The following is a 14,731-nucleotide window of genomic DNA, read 5'->3' as shown; positions in this document are numbered from 1 at the left end:
TTTTTTTTAGAAATAAAGACACCAGCAGAGGATTGCAGTACTTCAATGCAAAGAAAATAATGCATCAACCCCAAATCAGTCATATCAAATTCAATCATCATAGATTTCTTAAAATCATTAAGCATGGCTCTGTCATTACTAACATAAATGAGATCATCAACATATAAACACACAATTAATATTTTTATATCACCTCTATATTTAATAAATAATGTGTGTTCATAAGGGCATTTAAGAAAACCTTCCTTAGTAAAGAAAGCATCTATATTTAATATATAATGTCTATACCACATATCCAGGAGGTTGATCAACATACACCTCTTCTTCCAATTCACTATGCAAAAATGCTGACTTTACATCCAACTGATAGATAGGCCAAGAATTATGTGCAGCCATGGATAACAACAAGCGAATAGTGTCAAGTCTTGCAACTGGAGCAAACACCTCTTTATAATCAACACCATGTTCTTGTTTGTACTATTTTGCAACGAGACGGGCTTTGTACTTGTCAATTCCACCATCCTTCTTCAACTTTGTTTTGTAAACTCATTTAACCCTAATGAATTTTTACCATTTTGGAAGGTCAACTAGTTCCCAACTTTCATTTTTCTCTATAGAACATATCTCCTAATCCATGGCTTTTTGCCACTTTAAATCCTTGACAGCTTCTTGGAATCTAACAGGATCACAATCTGAGAACAAAGCATAATGAGCAATTGTATCATTACTATCAAATTGAACACAAGTTACCTCATAATCTTGCATCCATATGGGCCTCTTCTGACCTCAGCGAAGACGTGGTTCAGCTGCTACTTTAGTAGCTTGTACAACTGATGGGGATGCTTCGGCAGCTGTTGGAGCTTCATTTGATGGTGTAGGAACTGTTGAAATTTGTTGTTGTAACGATTGTTGATTTTCTTTTTCACTCTCACTGTCAAACATGACTTGTGTAGGCTGCTGCCCATTCCAGTTCCAAGTGTTTTCCTCATAAAAAATGACATCTCTGCTGATTATTATCTTCTTCGTGATTGGATTGATTAATTTATATACCTTGGATTCTTCACTTATTCCAAGAAATACACACTTTTCTCCTTTATCATCAAGCTTTTTCCTTTTCTCATTTGGAACATGTGCATAAGCGATGCAACTGAAAATTCTGAAGTGATCAACAGCTAGTTTTTGGCCACTCCAAGCCTCCTATGGTGTCATGTTTTGAACATAAAAAGTAAGACTTCTATTCAAGACATGGATGCTCCAATTTACTGCTTCCGGCCAAAAGCTCTTTGGAATTCTTCCTCTTCTCAGCAAACTTCTCACCATGTTGAGAATAATTCTATTTTTCCTCTCCGATACACCATTTTACTATGGTGTATGAGCAACTGTGAGTTCCCTTCGAATACCATGATTAATACAAAAATCTTTAATTACTTTTGAGCAGTATTCGCCACCACGATCAGTTCGAAGAGTTTTAATTGTTTTCCCTATTTTATTCTTAGCACGAGCCTTGAAACTTTTAAATATACCAAAAACTTCTGATTTTTCCTGCAAAAAATACACCCATGTTTTCTGAGTATAATCGTCAATGAAAGTAATTAAATACTTTTTACCTCCATTAGATAATGGTTTTATCGGCCCACAAATGTCGGAATGAATCAATTCCAAGACATTTTTTGCTCTCCATGACTTTCCTTGAGGGAATTGAGAATGATGTTGTTTGCTAACAACACATTCTTCACAAACTTACAAGTGTTCTTAGATGTTTGAAATTTCTCTATTTTTTGAATTGCTTTTCTAATAGAAATTCTATCCCTCGATTTATCTTAATCAGATTGTCATATATTAACCTCATTTAACAAGTAGTTTCTTTAATTAGATCTAATTTACATGTATAAAAGGTCTTGGATATTAAAAAAAATGGCAAATTAAATCGACTTTGATGGAGAAATCGGATAATTTCCAAGAAGTAATTATTCAGATTTAAGTAGTGAATATATCAGGACCAAAAAAAAAAAAAATACTCAGCTGATTCAATTACAGGCTTGTTTAATATTGAGACACCATTGGAAAACTTACTCTTTTTCACTTAGAAGCCCTGAAGCCTAAGCAAATTTTAGTTATTAATTAAATTCGAGAGTTGTCTTAGTAAATGCTTTTTCTTTTTCCATTGTGTTTTTGAAGTTATGGAGTGGGACAGTGGCTCTTGGTGCAAATGCTACTCATTTAGGCAAGGGCTTCGTAGGGAAGAGAATTAAGCTTCGTCCAGGGTGTCGCCTCTTGGACGAAATCTAAGCAATTGATTTTTTCTTTTAAAAAGTTACTTTGTTTTGTCAATATTGGTTGTGCAAATTGATAATTTAGGGTAAATAATCTAATTCATGTTTATGTTTTATAACTAATTGAGTTTATTTATTACTTTTTTAGGACTAAATAATTGATTAAGGAAATTTTTATTATGAACAAAATATTTCTTTTTCTATTTCTTCATGTCCCTTTGTTAATGATTTGTCTTATGATTTCACAGCACTAAAATAATTTTGTATTAACGTCATATTATTTAGTGTTTCAATTCTCTTTTTTTAAAAATAAATTTGATTAATAATAGGCATCTCAAACTATGTTTTAAATTAAGGATACAATTTGAAATGTCTTATATTATTTTATAATTTTTTTTCACGATTCTGTTAATTGAAAAAAAAAAATTCTAGTGACTTTTTACATGAGGACTACATGAAATTCATGGTAAGATGTAAATGTTGAAAAAGAGAGACCTGATATTGCTAATATGAATTTATCGTACCCCTTTAAAAAAATAAATGACAACTTGTTAAGTCTTCTGTTGACAAAAAGTAAGATACATTAAAAAACGGAGCACAAAATTCACATAATTGGTAACTGAAAACTGACAGTTTTGTCATTCAACTTTTTTAGAACTCGATCATTCTTTCTTCTTTTTATTTCCAAATTTACGTAATGACGAAGCATCAAACACCGAAAACGTTATAATGGTAACTATTCTTCGAAACTAAGAAAATAAATAAAACAATAGAAACTTTTAATTTTCTCCAATATTTTACCAATCTTTTTATGAAAATCTTATGTCAAGAAAAAAATAATTTAATAAAACATATATGAAAGGAATTATGAGCATTGATAACCATCACGTTTGATGTAGGTTTATTGATAAACATTATAATGGAATTCATCATCTCTCATGAGTTTTGCGTTTGACAATGTGAAAACACGGTAACAAATGTGAAAATAGATGCATCAAAGCTTAGGCATTAAATCCATTCTCGACGATCCATTAAAGCATCTGCATAAAAAAATCAATAATTTTCACAGCACACAGAAATTTTGAACTTGAACTTCAATGCAAGTAATTTATAACTTGAGGTTAAATACAAATATATAACTTCTTTGAAATCCATTCCAAAGAGTAAGTTATTTATGAAGCCGGGTCGGCGAACTGAATTGATAAGGTAGACAAAAATTAAATAGTAATCTAGTACGTCCCTGATTAATAGGATAAACTTACTTTCTCTAATTAATTTAAAAAAGAAAACTATCTCACATTTATAACCGAAGTAAAACACTAAGTTGGGGTTTGTTTTTTATTTGAAATTTGAATATATCTGAATCAGTATGAATTTTGAATAAAATTGAATGTCTAAATCTGAATGATATGTTTATTTTTTTCTCTGAATCACTACAAATAAATATTAAGTTGTTTTTTAAATTAAAAATCTGAAAAACTAGCTTTTTTTTTTTACATTTGTGTCCTTAAAAATTATACATGTTAAACAAATAAGGGAAAATGACACAGAGACCCCAAATGTTTGAATAAGGGACACAGAGATCCCCAACGTTTGAAAAAGGGACACAAAACCCCCTAATGTTTCAAAAAAGACACTCAGACCCCCATTTGTTAATATGCTATTATAATTTTAAAGTGCAATTACCATTATACCCTTATAGCATATTAAAAAATAATTGTTCATTGTTCAATTTATTTCTATATTATTAATAAAATTACAAATATAACTTCATTATCCAATTTTTCCATTTAATTTTTGTCAAATTTTCTCTTCAACTAAATAAATTTAATCCATTGCTCAGAAATAAAAATAAATTAAATTGATTACTAATATAATAAAAATAACAATTCTCCATTTAAACTTATATAATCAACAAAATAAAAAAAATTGGTTACAACAATAATTACAAAATCTTAATTGTACTAAATAACATATTCAATAAATTTTTAAATGGAGAATTGTTATTTTTATTATATTAGCAATCAATTTAATTTATTTTTATTCTTGAGCAATGGATTAAATTTATTTAGTTGAAGAGAAAATTTGATAAAAATTAAATGTAAAAATTGGATAATGAAGTTATATTCGTAATTTTATTAATAATATAGAAATAAATTGAACAATGAACAATTATTTTTTAATATGCTATAAGGGTATAATGGTAATTGTACTTTAAAATTATAATAGCATATTAACAAATAGGGGTCTGAGTGTCTTTTTTGAAACATTAGGGGGTTTTGTGTCCCTTTTTCAAACGTTTGGGGTCTCTGTGTCCCTTATTCAAACATTGAAGGTCTCTGTGTCCTTTTCCCAACAAATAATAAACATCTCAATGAATATAAATAACATAATAAATTATCATAACATAAATCATACTCAATTGAAAACAATCCTTTAATATTCTAAATTAGCATATATTTTAATCAATTTCATTGTAATTTATGATTTTTTGTTAATAATAATGCGAATAATTAAATTTTATTTAGGTAATGATGAAAATCAATTAGTTAGATTAGGATATTTTAAAAATATCTTTTAATGATATCATTCTGACCGTTTAGATTATGCAAAAAGCTACAAAAATTAGCTTAACAACTTAATAATTTAATGACTGAACATTTTTATTAAGTTGAATAAACAAACGGGTTTAATAACTTAACTGATTGAAATTAAGTCAATTAAATCATTGAGTCAAAAAATAAATACCACCTAAAACACACACCTTAGTTGAATTTAATAAAAATAGAAAATATCAAAAAACCTAAAATAACATAATTTTAAAATTTTAAAATAATGTCCTACATCACTTATTAATATTTTATTCCATATTATATCCCAAATGGTGTCACATACAATACGTTTTTCATTGAGTAGTTAATAACTTTTTGTAATTGCATTAATCCACCACCCAGATGAGTGACACATCCTTACAGATAAAATAAAATTTTAGCATGTGTACCACTAAGCATCTTTCGAGATCATCTGGTTTCCTTTTGTTTGCCTCATTCTTTGGCGAGATACTGGCAATTTTTTAAGCTGTTCATGTTCTTCTAAAATATGGCTAGCTAGAATATTACAAGGCTGAGAAGTGATTCCCAGCGATTATTTCTTGTCTTAAAATTCCAACTTTCAAAACCTTGGCGTATCAGTAATAATTGGATGCAACTGTAAAGTTCGCTCTCGAATTTCCTTTCTTTGTATTCATCACTATTTTTTTGTGAAAAAAGATAATTCAGTGGCGGATGTAATGACTAATTGATGCATAGTTTTAAGCTTTTATATATCACCTGCTTTCTGTCTTCTCCGCTACAAGAAGCTACTTTCAAAGATAGATGAAGTTTTCTAAATTATTGATTTATTAGTTTTAAGTTGTCGAGTGAGCTTTAATTCTCTCTTTGCAGTTGTTGATTTACCAAGAGTTAAGCCAATGATATGTCCTATAGTTTGATTGCACCAATAGATTATATTCGAATTAATTTGTTTGACCACTTCAATTACTGATCATGCGTACAATCTAGCTTATGACAATTTATATTAAAAACTTAAATACATATTTATGTTGTACCTTAGCATATTACTATTAGGAAAATGATGGGTGAAGTAGGGCCATAAGTAAAATGAAATTAGAATAAAATAAAGAACAAGCACAAAAGAGGACACCAAAAAATTACGTGGTTCGACTTTTAGCTTACGTCACGGGCGAAGACAGAAAAAAAATATTTCACTAGTAATATGAGAATTACAAGTATTATAATATTTTGGCTCACTACCCAAAACCCCAATACACTCAATCTCTCACTCACTAATTACATAAGGGTATTGCAACTCTTAATCTCTCACACAACTCTTAATTTTTCTCTCTCACAGTAGAAGAGAAGAACTGAAAAATGGATAGATTGAAGAGTGGAATGAAGCCTCTATTTATAAGCTTCATTCCCTCTTTCTTTTCTATTTATTTAAATATTTTATTTTATTTTTCTCTCAACTGCCTTTGAATTTCAAAGTTTCTTTATTCTTCTTTCTTCTTCTTCAAACTTGTGCAGCTGCCAAAGTCTTCTTTCTTCCTCAACAATTTCGTCATCTTCAACTTCAAAGTCGTGTGCTACTAATTTTTCTTTTTCAAAACTTCTAGATGCTGCAGCCAAATATTTTGACATTCTCCCACTTGGAGATTTGATTGAGGATCAATCAATCTCCAAAACCATCCTTTCTGCTTCGTCATAATCATGTTGTTTACGTCTCTGCTAAGCCACAAGAGGATTTACTCTAGATAAACTTGTCGGCATTAATCGGCTTAGTTAAAACATCTGCTAGGTTCTCCTTAGTATGGATATGGATTTTCTATAAATCCATACTTCCGTCTTCCACTACTTCTCAAACGAAGTGATACTGAACCCCTATGTGCTTTGTCCTGGAATGAAAAGCTGGATTCCTTGCAATGTGCAAGACACTTTGACTATCACAAAACACAGGAATTTTCTGTTGTTTGTGCCCGAGCTCCTCTAATAACCTTTGTATCCAAATAGCTTCGTTTCAAACTTGTGTAGCTGCCATGTAATATGCTTCTATTGTAGATAATGCCACAACGGTCTGCAGTTTCGAAACCCAACTTACAACTGCTCCCGTAAGTGTAAACACATAGCCAGTAGTGGATTTCCTTTTATCAAGGTCTCCTGTAAATCCTGAATCCACATAGCCCCTGACAGTAAACTCTGATCCTCCATAACATAAAGCAACATCTGAGGTTTCTCTTATGTATCTCAGAATCCTCTTCACAGCTATCCAATGCTTTCCACCAGGATTCGTCATGTATCGACTGACTGCTCCCACTGCTTGTGCAATGTCTGGTCTTGTACAAATCATAGCAAACATTAAACTTCCCACTGCTGATGCATACAGTACTCGAGACATTTCTTTCCTCTCTGCTTTATTGCTAAGACACATACTTGAGGATAATTTGAAATTAACAAGAAATGGGGTAGAAATTGGCTTACAATCATGCATGTTGAAGCGTCGCAAGATTTTCTTCAAGTAGTTCTTCTGAGAAAACCAAATCTTCATGTTATTTCTGTCTCGATGAATTTGCATTCTTAGAATCTTATTTATTAGTCTCAAGTCCTTCATTTCAAACTCCTTAGCCAACTGTGCCTTCAAGTTTTGGACTCGATTTTTGTTGAGGCCTACTACCAACATGTCATCCATGTACAACAGCAAAATAATGAAATTATTATATTTAAACCTCTTGTAATATGCACAATGGTCTGAACTGAGTTTGTTGTATCCAAGGCTCATGATGAAAGAATCAAATCTCTTATACCAATACATCGGCGCTTGTTTGAGACCGTATAGAGATTTGTTCAACATGCAAACTAAGTTATCACTTCCCTTTTCAGCAAAACCTTCTGGTTGGAGCATATAAATTTCTTCTTCAAGTTCTCCATGAAGAAATGTAGTTTTTACATCTAACTGCTTAATATGCAAGTCAAATGTAGCACACATCGCCAAGACTACTATGATTGTTGTGAGTCGAACTACCGGAGAAAATATTTCATTAAAGTCAATACCTTCTTTCTGAGCATATCCTTTTAACACCAATTTTGCACGATACCACTCTACTTGGTCATTGTCATCATGTTTGAACTAGTAGACCCATTTGTTTCCAATAGCTTTTCTTCCACGTGGTAGTGGTACAAGTTCCCATGTCTTATTCTTGTGTAGAGCTTCAATTTCTTCCCGCATTACTGTCATCTACAAAGCAACATCTGAGCTGTTTAAAGCTTCATGGAAAGTTGATGACTCTCTATCCTCTGTTAGAAGACAGTATGCAACATTGATCTCGGTGACATACTTTGTATGCCACACTGGCAGTCGTCTCTCACAAATTGACCGATGAACTTTTGAAGCCTCGGACTCAACTGGTTCTTGTTCCTTGTGCTCTGGTGCTGCTTCAGAAGAATCTGAATTTTCTTTTTCCAGATTTTTTTTCATATATACCGGTATAGTCTCTGATTTTTCTTTTACAGTGCTATCATCATTATCTCTTCTTTGCAATTAATCTTCTACAAAGATGACATCTCTACTGATGACAATCTTGTGGGCTGTAGGGTCCCACAAACAATACCCCTTTACTCTATCAGCATATCCCAAGAAGATACATATTCTAGATTTTTTATCTAGTTTTGCTCATTCTTGGGCATTGTACATTATGTACACAAGACATCCAAATGCATGTAGGTAGGAATAATCAACTAGCTTTCCAGTTCACATGTCTATCGTTGTCTTCAGCCCAATAGCTGTAGATGGCGACCAATTTACTATATAACAGGCAGTTTTGGCTGCTTCTCCCCAGAATCAATTAGGTAGATTAGCAATCCTCAATATAGCTCTTATCCTTTTTGTAAAAGTCATGTTCATCCACCCTGCCACTCCATTTTGTTGAGGAGTGTATGCTACCGTGAACTGGCTCTAAATACTTTCTTACTTACAGAAAGTAAGAAACTCGCCGTCTATATACTCTCTACATTATTCGTCCTCAAGCACTTAATCATTTTACTGGATTCAAGTTCCACCAGCGCTTTGTACTGTTTGAACACTGGAAATACATATGGCTTTTTTTTTAATTGGATACATCCAACATCTCCTGGAATAATCATCAATGAAAGTCATCATGTACTTTGCTCCTCCCATAGATATATCGGGTGATTCCCAAACATCAGAATGAATCAAGTCTAGGATGCATTTACTTCTAACAACAGATCTACTGAACTTTAATCTATGCTGCTTACTTGTAACACAATGCTCACAAAATGGTAAACTTACTGATTTGACCCCTAGAATCAATTTTCGCTTAGAGAGAATCTTCAAACCTTGTTCTGACATGTGGAAAAGTTTGAGATGCCACATCATCATTGATTCTTCTCCATTTGATGCGACACACGCATCATCTTTCTGTAGTGTTTCTCTTTTAAATATGAACTGATTAGCACCGATCTTTTCTGTCTTCATCAATACAAGTGCGCATTTAACAATCTTCATAATTTCATTCTCCACATGAGTTTTGTACCCATGACTATCTATTTATCCCAAAGATAATAGATTCTTCTTCAGGCCGTTGACATGTCATACCTCCCCAATTGTGCGAATTGTACCATCAAACATTTTTATTTTGATAGTACTAATGCCAGCGATTTCTAAGGCATGATCATCTCCCATATATACAGATCCTCCTTAGATAAGTTCATATGTGTGGAATCATTCTCTCCGAGAGGTCATGTGCCAAGTAGCTCTTGAGTCTATAAGTCAGACATCAGATGGTTGTTTTCTGCCTTATGAAATAGTTGTTGCCTTGCTGTAGAGAATTTCGTCATCATCCGAGGTACTTACTACACACCCTTGAGCATTTGATGACTCAGGTTCTTTGCCATCTTTTCTCTTTTGGTTACTCCAATACTATTTTTTTACATGCCCTTTCTTGCCACAGTTGTAGCATTTAACATTCTTTTTACTTCTGGATTTTGATCTACCATGATTGTGACTCCCACTGAGGCCACGTTCCGTTGATCTCCCTCTTGTCACCGATAGTGCATCCGCTTGCTGCGAACTTACTTGTCTGTTTTCCTTATTTTTTCGCCTGCTCTCCTCATTTAATACGAAGGTTGCAACCTCGTCGAAAATCAGACTATCTGCTGGATTGTTGTTCGTCAGGATGATGATGAGTTGATCATACGAATCTGGTAGACTTTGAAGTAGAAGCTCTACACGTTCATTTTCCTCTATATTATGATCCAACATTGTGAGTTGTGAAAATAGAGTCTTCAAGGTGTTGATGTGGTCGATCACCGTTGTAGATTCGGTCATTCGAAGAGTATATAGTTTCCTCTTCAAGAAGATTTTGTTGTGTAGTGACTTAGCCTCGTACAATTTTGTGAGAGTATCTCATATTTCCTTCGCTATATTTTTCTCTGCCACACTGGATAATATTTCATCCGCAAGTGTCAATTGTAGATCAGAAATGGCGTTGTCATCTATCTCGTTCCACTTGTCATCAGTTATCTCCATGAGCCTTTTTCCAGTCGCTGTCACCCTTACCGCTCTCCTCTCCTTTCAAACCATTCTCACCCTCTTATACATACCTATTGTTCCCAACATATCCATAGAAGTATAACACGTCCATCTTATTGTTCTAGTCATTGCGAATGTATGCTCCATCTGTTTTCACAGCCGCCTTAACTACACAAAGCATACCATATCATTTTATAAGAGTTTCCAACGATATATAATATTGATTAGGAAAAACCTGTGGTGCAACTGTGGTACCGTGCCACAATTGCATCCAGCCGTTAGATGCCAGTGGACCCCACCAATCCAAGTGCATCCAACGACTGGATGCAACTGTGACACGGTACCACAGTTGCACCGTAGCCTGATCCTATTGATTAATAATTATATCGCTCTATGTAAAACCTTTCTTGAACTCAGTATATATATAAGGCAACCTTTTTAACACAAATTCACCGGTCTCCACTATCATTATCTTGTTGATACGTATATAATTTATAGTAAGACCAACAAATAAGTTCTTATATTTTAATTAATTATCAAGTGTTATATAGAATATATATGCAAATATTGCACCCAATAAGCTCACCATTTTGCATGCTAGCGGAACCTTTCAGCCAGTTCTCTAGCAGCCACACCCGAAGAGAAGAGAACAGATATGGCTATGAAAAGACCCAAAAGAAGAAGAGATTTTGAGCCATGATGTTTCTCACACTATGAAGTATGAACAAGTATATTGTAGTAAGAAAAGATGAGAAAATAAGTGTCTTCTTTGCAAAATTTATAGGCTCAAGGGAACAATATTTAAGCCATATATGGGTGGGCAAGCTATGACCTACAAGTATTCTCAGATGTTCGAAATTTCTCCATTTTTCGAATTTGCTTTTCTAATAGAATTTCCATCGATTGATTCATCTTAAGTAGATTATCATTTACTTCATTTTAGTATTAATTTCTTTAATCAGATCTAATTTACATGTGCAAAGGATCTTGGATATTAAAAGAATATATATATATGGCAAACTTAATCGACTTTGATTGAGAAATTGGACTCTGCCACTACCTTGTTGGGAGCTTAGCGATCAGTTTCAGTTTCAAGAGATATTACGAATTTTGATAGTGTATATTTTATTAAGGATGTGTATATATCAGGAAAAGGAAAAAAAAATAGTGTATATTTTATTAAGGATGTGTATATATCAGGAAAAGGAAAAAAAAAAATCAACTGGTTCATTAATTGGTATGCTGGGAATAAATGCAACTCTTTGTTCTCCTTAAAAAACCATGCATTACCAGAATTTTGGAAATCAATAATGAAACACTTTTTAAGATTTAAATAATTAGAAATCCCAAATTCCTACCAAAATCTATTTAAAACTTATATTATTAATACAAATCATGACTCATTAGAACAATTTAATAAGTACTTAATTAAAAGTAGATAAATTTAAAAAATAAAAATAAAAAATTAGTAAATTGAATATGCTGAGAGTTGGGCTGAACATGCCGATTAGGAAGAACAGGCAGGGCCCAAACTTTATTCGGATCCATCCGGTTTTTCAACGTTCGCCCGAACCACCTGAGACAAAATAACCCGGTTTGTTTCACCCAGAATTAAGAAGCTTCAGTGGTTTTGAAAGCTTTTCATGCCATCTTCTTCACCCGCAACTTCAAGGACAGCTTTTAAAGTTAAGCCCTCATCTTCATTACGAAATTCCAAAAAGCCCATATCTTTAAATTCTGAAAATGAGCCCTCTTCTTTGCATTCGAACTCAGTATCAACTGTTGAAGAGAAAACCAAACTCCTTAAATATCTCAGTGAGAACTGTAAATCAGGTGAGGTTGAGCTCAACGACGCACTATGCTTCTTTAATTACATGATTCATATGCAGCCCACTCCATTTATGCCGTCGTTTAATTCTTTATTGTGTGCACTAGCTGGGAAAAAGTATTATGTTAATTTTATTTGTCTTTACGAGAGATTGAATTCGATTGGATTGTTGCCAGATTTTGTTAGTTTGAACATTTTGATGAATTGCTTTTGCAAAATGAATGGGTTTCTGATGCTTTTGTGGCCCTTGGAAGGATTTTGAGGAAGGTTTTTAGCCCAGACGTTGTGACCTTGGGTTGCTTGATTAGAGGATTGTGCATGCAGGGTAAAGTTACAGAGGCGTCTAGGTTGTTTAAGAAGTTTGTTGCTTTTGATTGTAGGCCTAATGTGATTGTATGCGCAACTTTGATTCGTGGGTTGTGTCGAACTAGCAACTTGTATCGTGGCTCTTAAGTTAGTTGAAGAAATGATTAACGGTGAATGCGGTGATGTTTGTCAGCCTAATGTAATATGTTATGCTAGTATTATTGACGGTCTTTGTAAAGACGGGTTTGTAAACAAAGCGAGGGTGCTGTTTTTAGATATGAAGGGTAGGGGAATTTACCCGGATGCGTTTGTATATAACTCTCTAATTCGTGTTTATTGCTGTGCGGTTAATTGGGAGGATGCCAAAGGTTTGTTTATTGAGATGCTGGATTGAGGATTACAGTCTAGTGTGGATTTATTTGGGAATTTGATTAATGGGTTGTGTTGATCAGGCAATACGAGTGCCGCACTTGAATTACATGAAGAACTGGTTAATGGGAATGGTGAATTGGGTGTTATTTGTCATCCTGATGTTCTATCTTATTGCAGTATAATTAACAGTCTCTGTAAAGATGTGTTAGTAGATAAGGCAAAAGAATTATTTTTGGATATGAAGAGCAGGGGAATTATCCCAGATGTGGTTGTATATAGCTCTCTAATCGATGGTTATTGTTTGATGGGGAGAATTGATGATGCGAGAAAGTTATTTGTTTCCATCGAAAGTGAGGGATGTATACCAGATACTTCTAGCTACAATACCTTGATCAACAGTTACAGTAAAATTGAGAAGGTGGAGGAAGCTTTGAGTCTTTATGAAGAAATGATTTCTAAGGGAGTTAGACCAGATGTTATTTCTTATAACACCTAGTTAACTCATCTTTTCTCAGTTGGTGAGGTCGGACAAGCACAAAAACTGTTTGGTGAAATGAAAGTTGATGATGTTTCCCCTCATTCACACTCATAAAAATTTTATTGATGGCCTCTGCAAGAATAGTTGTATTCTGGAGGCAGCGGAATTGTTTCGGACTTTACATAAAACCAAGTTTGAACTTGACCTCACCGTCTTCAATTGCCTTGTTGATGGTTTGTGTAAATCAGGGAGACTTCGTAGTGCTTGGGAGCTATTCAAGAAATTGCCCAGATATGGCCCAGAGCCAAATGTTGTAACTTATACCGTCATGATCTGTGGACCTTGTATAGAAGGCGGAATAGAGAAAGCATGTGATTTGTTACCAGATATGGAAGAAAAAGGTTGTGCTCCAAATGTGCTAACATTTAATCCACTTTTGCATAGTTTGTCTCAGATTCGTGAATGCTTAAAAGCAATTGAACTTCTTCACAAAATGGCGAAGAGATACGTGAAGCCAGATGAAATTACTGTTTCCATATTGGAAGAGCTGCTCAATAAGGATGGAAATTGTCATGAATGTATGAATTTGCTTCCATCATTCCTGTCCAGGAACCAAGAAGAGAGTAAGTTGACAAGATGAATCTTAATTTATTTAGCTCGTAGGGACAACCTCGTTTAGAAAATCCAAAGGTTTGTTGCCTGTTCATGACATTGAAGCACAGGCTTTCATTGATTTACACATTTTATTATTGACACTCCATTCAGCACTTAGTTTGTATCATTGGAATCCTTGAAGCCTAGCAAATATCATTGTAGAATAAGTTAATTAATTAAATTCAGGTGTTGTCTTACTATAAGCTCCCTCTTTTTCTTTTTCTTTTGTGTTTTTGAAGTTGTGGAATGTGACAGTAGCTCTTGATGTTGATGTAAATGCTATTTATTTAACATTCTTGCTGCCAGAAATTCTACGCAATTGATTTCCCAACCCCCCCCCCCCCATTTACTTTGATGTTGCAAATTGATGTATTGATAAATAATGTAATTGATGTTTAAGTTGTACAAATAATTGATGCATATGGTGGCAACTTATTAAGAAAGACGACATTTTGTTGGTTTTTTTACTTGGAACACTTTAGTTTATATCATTGAGAAGCCTTAAATTGTACCAAATTTCGTTGTAGAATAAGTTATTGAATTAAAGTTGTCTTTATATATATATGCGCTCTATGCTCTCTCTTTCTTTTTCCTCCGTGTTCTTGAAGTTGGGACAGTAGCTCTTGGTGCAAATGGTATTTATTTAATTTCCTGCAGGGAAATCCTAAGCAATTGATTTTTTTTCCTATTTACTTTGGTTATTTGGTGTTGCAAATT

At 33.5% G+C, this 14,731-nt stretch overlaps 2 protein-coding genes across 2 annotated transcripts; both read left to right on the top strand.

The window, feature by feature from the left end:
* Nucleotides 1-12,670: 12,670 nt before the first annotated feature.
* LOC107176200 (pentatricopeptide repeat-containing protein At3g22470, mitochondrial-like) lies at nucleotides 12,671-13,378 on the top strand. Its single transcript, XM_052441199.1, has 2 exons — nucleotides 12,671-12,878; nucleotides 12,963-13,378. The coding sequence occupies exons 1-2, from the start codon at nucleotides 12,671-12,673 to the stop codon at nucleotides 13,376-13,378; spliced, it is 624 nt and encodes a 207-aa protein (XP_052297159.1).
* A 70-nt stretch (nucleotides 13,379-13,448) lies between these two features.
* Nucleotides 13,449-14,000, top strand: LOC127902331 (putative pentatricopeptide repeat-containing protein At1g12700, mitochondrial). The gene has a single exon (XM_052441198.1). It carries the CDS (start codon nucleotides 13,449-13,451, stop codon nucleotides 13,998-14,000), a length of 552 nt encoding a protein of 183 aa, XP_052297158.1.
* Nucleotides 14,001-14,731: the final 731 nt, after the last annotated feature.

This window comes from Citrus sinensis, chromosome 5 (genome assembly GCF_022201045.2).
Source record: "Citrus sinensis cultivar Valencia sweet orange chromosome 5, DVS_A1.0, whole genome shotgun sequence".
Taxonomy (NCBI): Eukaryota; Viridiplantae; Streptophyta; class Magnoliopsida; order Sapindales; family Rutaceae; genus Citrus; species Citrus sinensis.
Note: the sequence above shows the minus strand (reverse complement) of the source record. Positions and strands in the feature narration are given on the sequence as shown.

Excerpts from the sequence above, each read along its gene's own strand:
- LOC127902331 (XM_052441198.1), top strand. The coding sequence starts at position 13,449 with ATGTTTCCCCTCATTCACACTCATAAAAATTTTATTGATGGCCTCTGC.
- LOC107176200 (XM_052441199.1), top strand. The coding sequence starts at position 12,671 with ATGATTAACGGTGAATGCGGTGATGTTTGTCAGCCTAATGTAATATGT. Across the intron at positions 12,879-12,962 it reads TAATTGGGAGGATGCCAAAG|GCAATACGAGTGCCGCACTT; the intron begins GTTTGTTTATTG and ends TGTGTTGATCAG.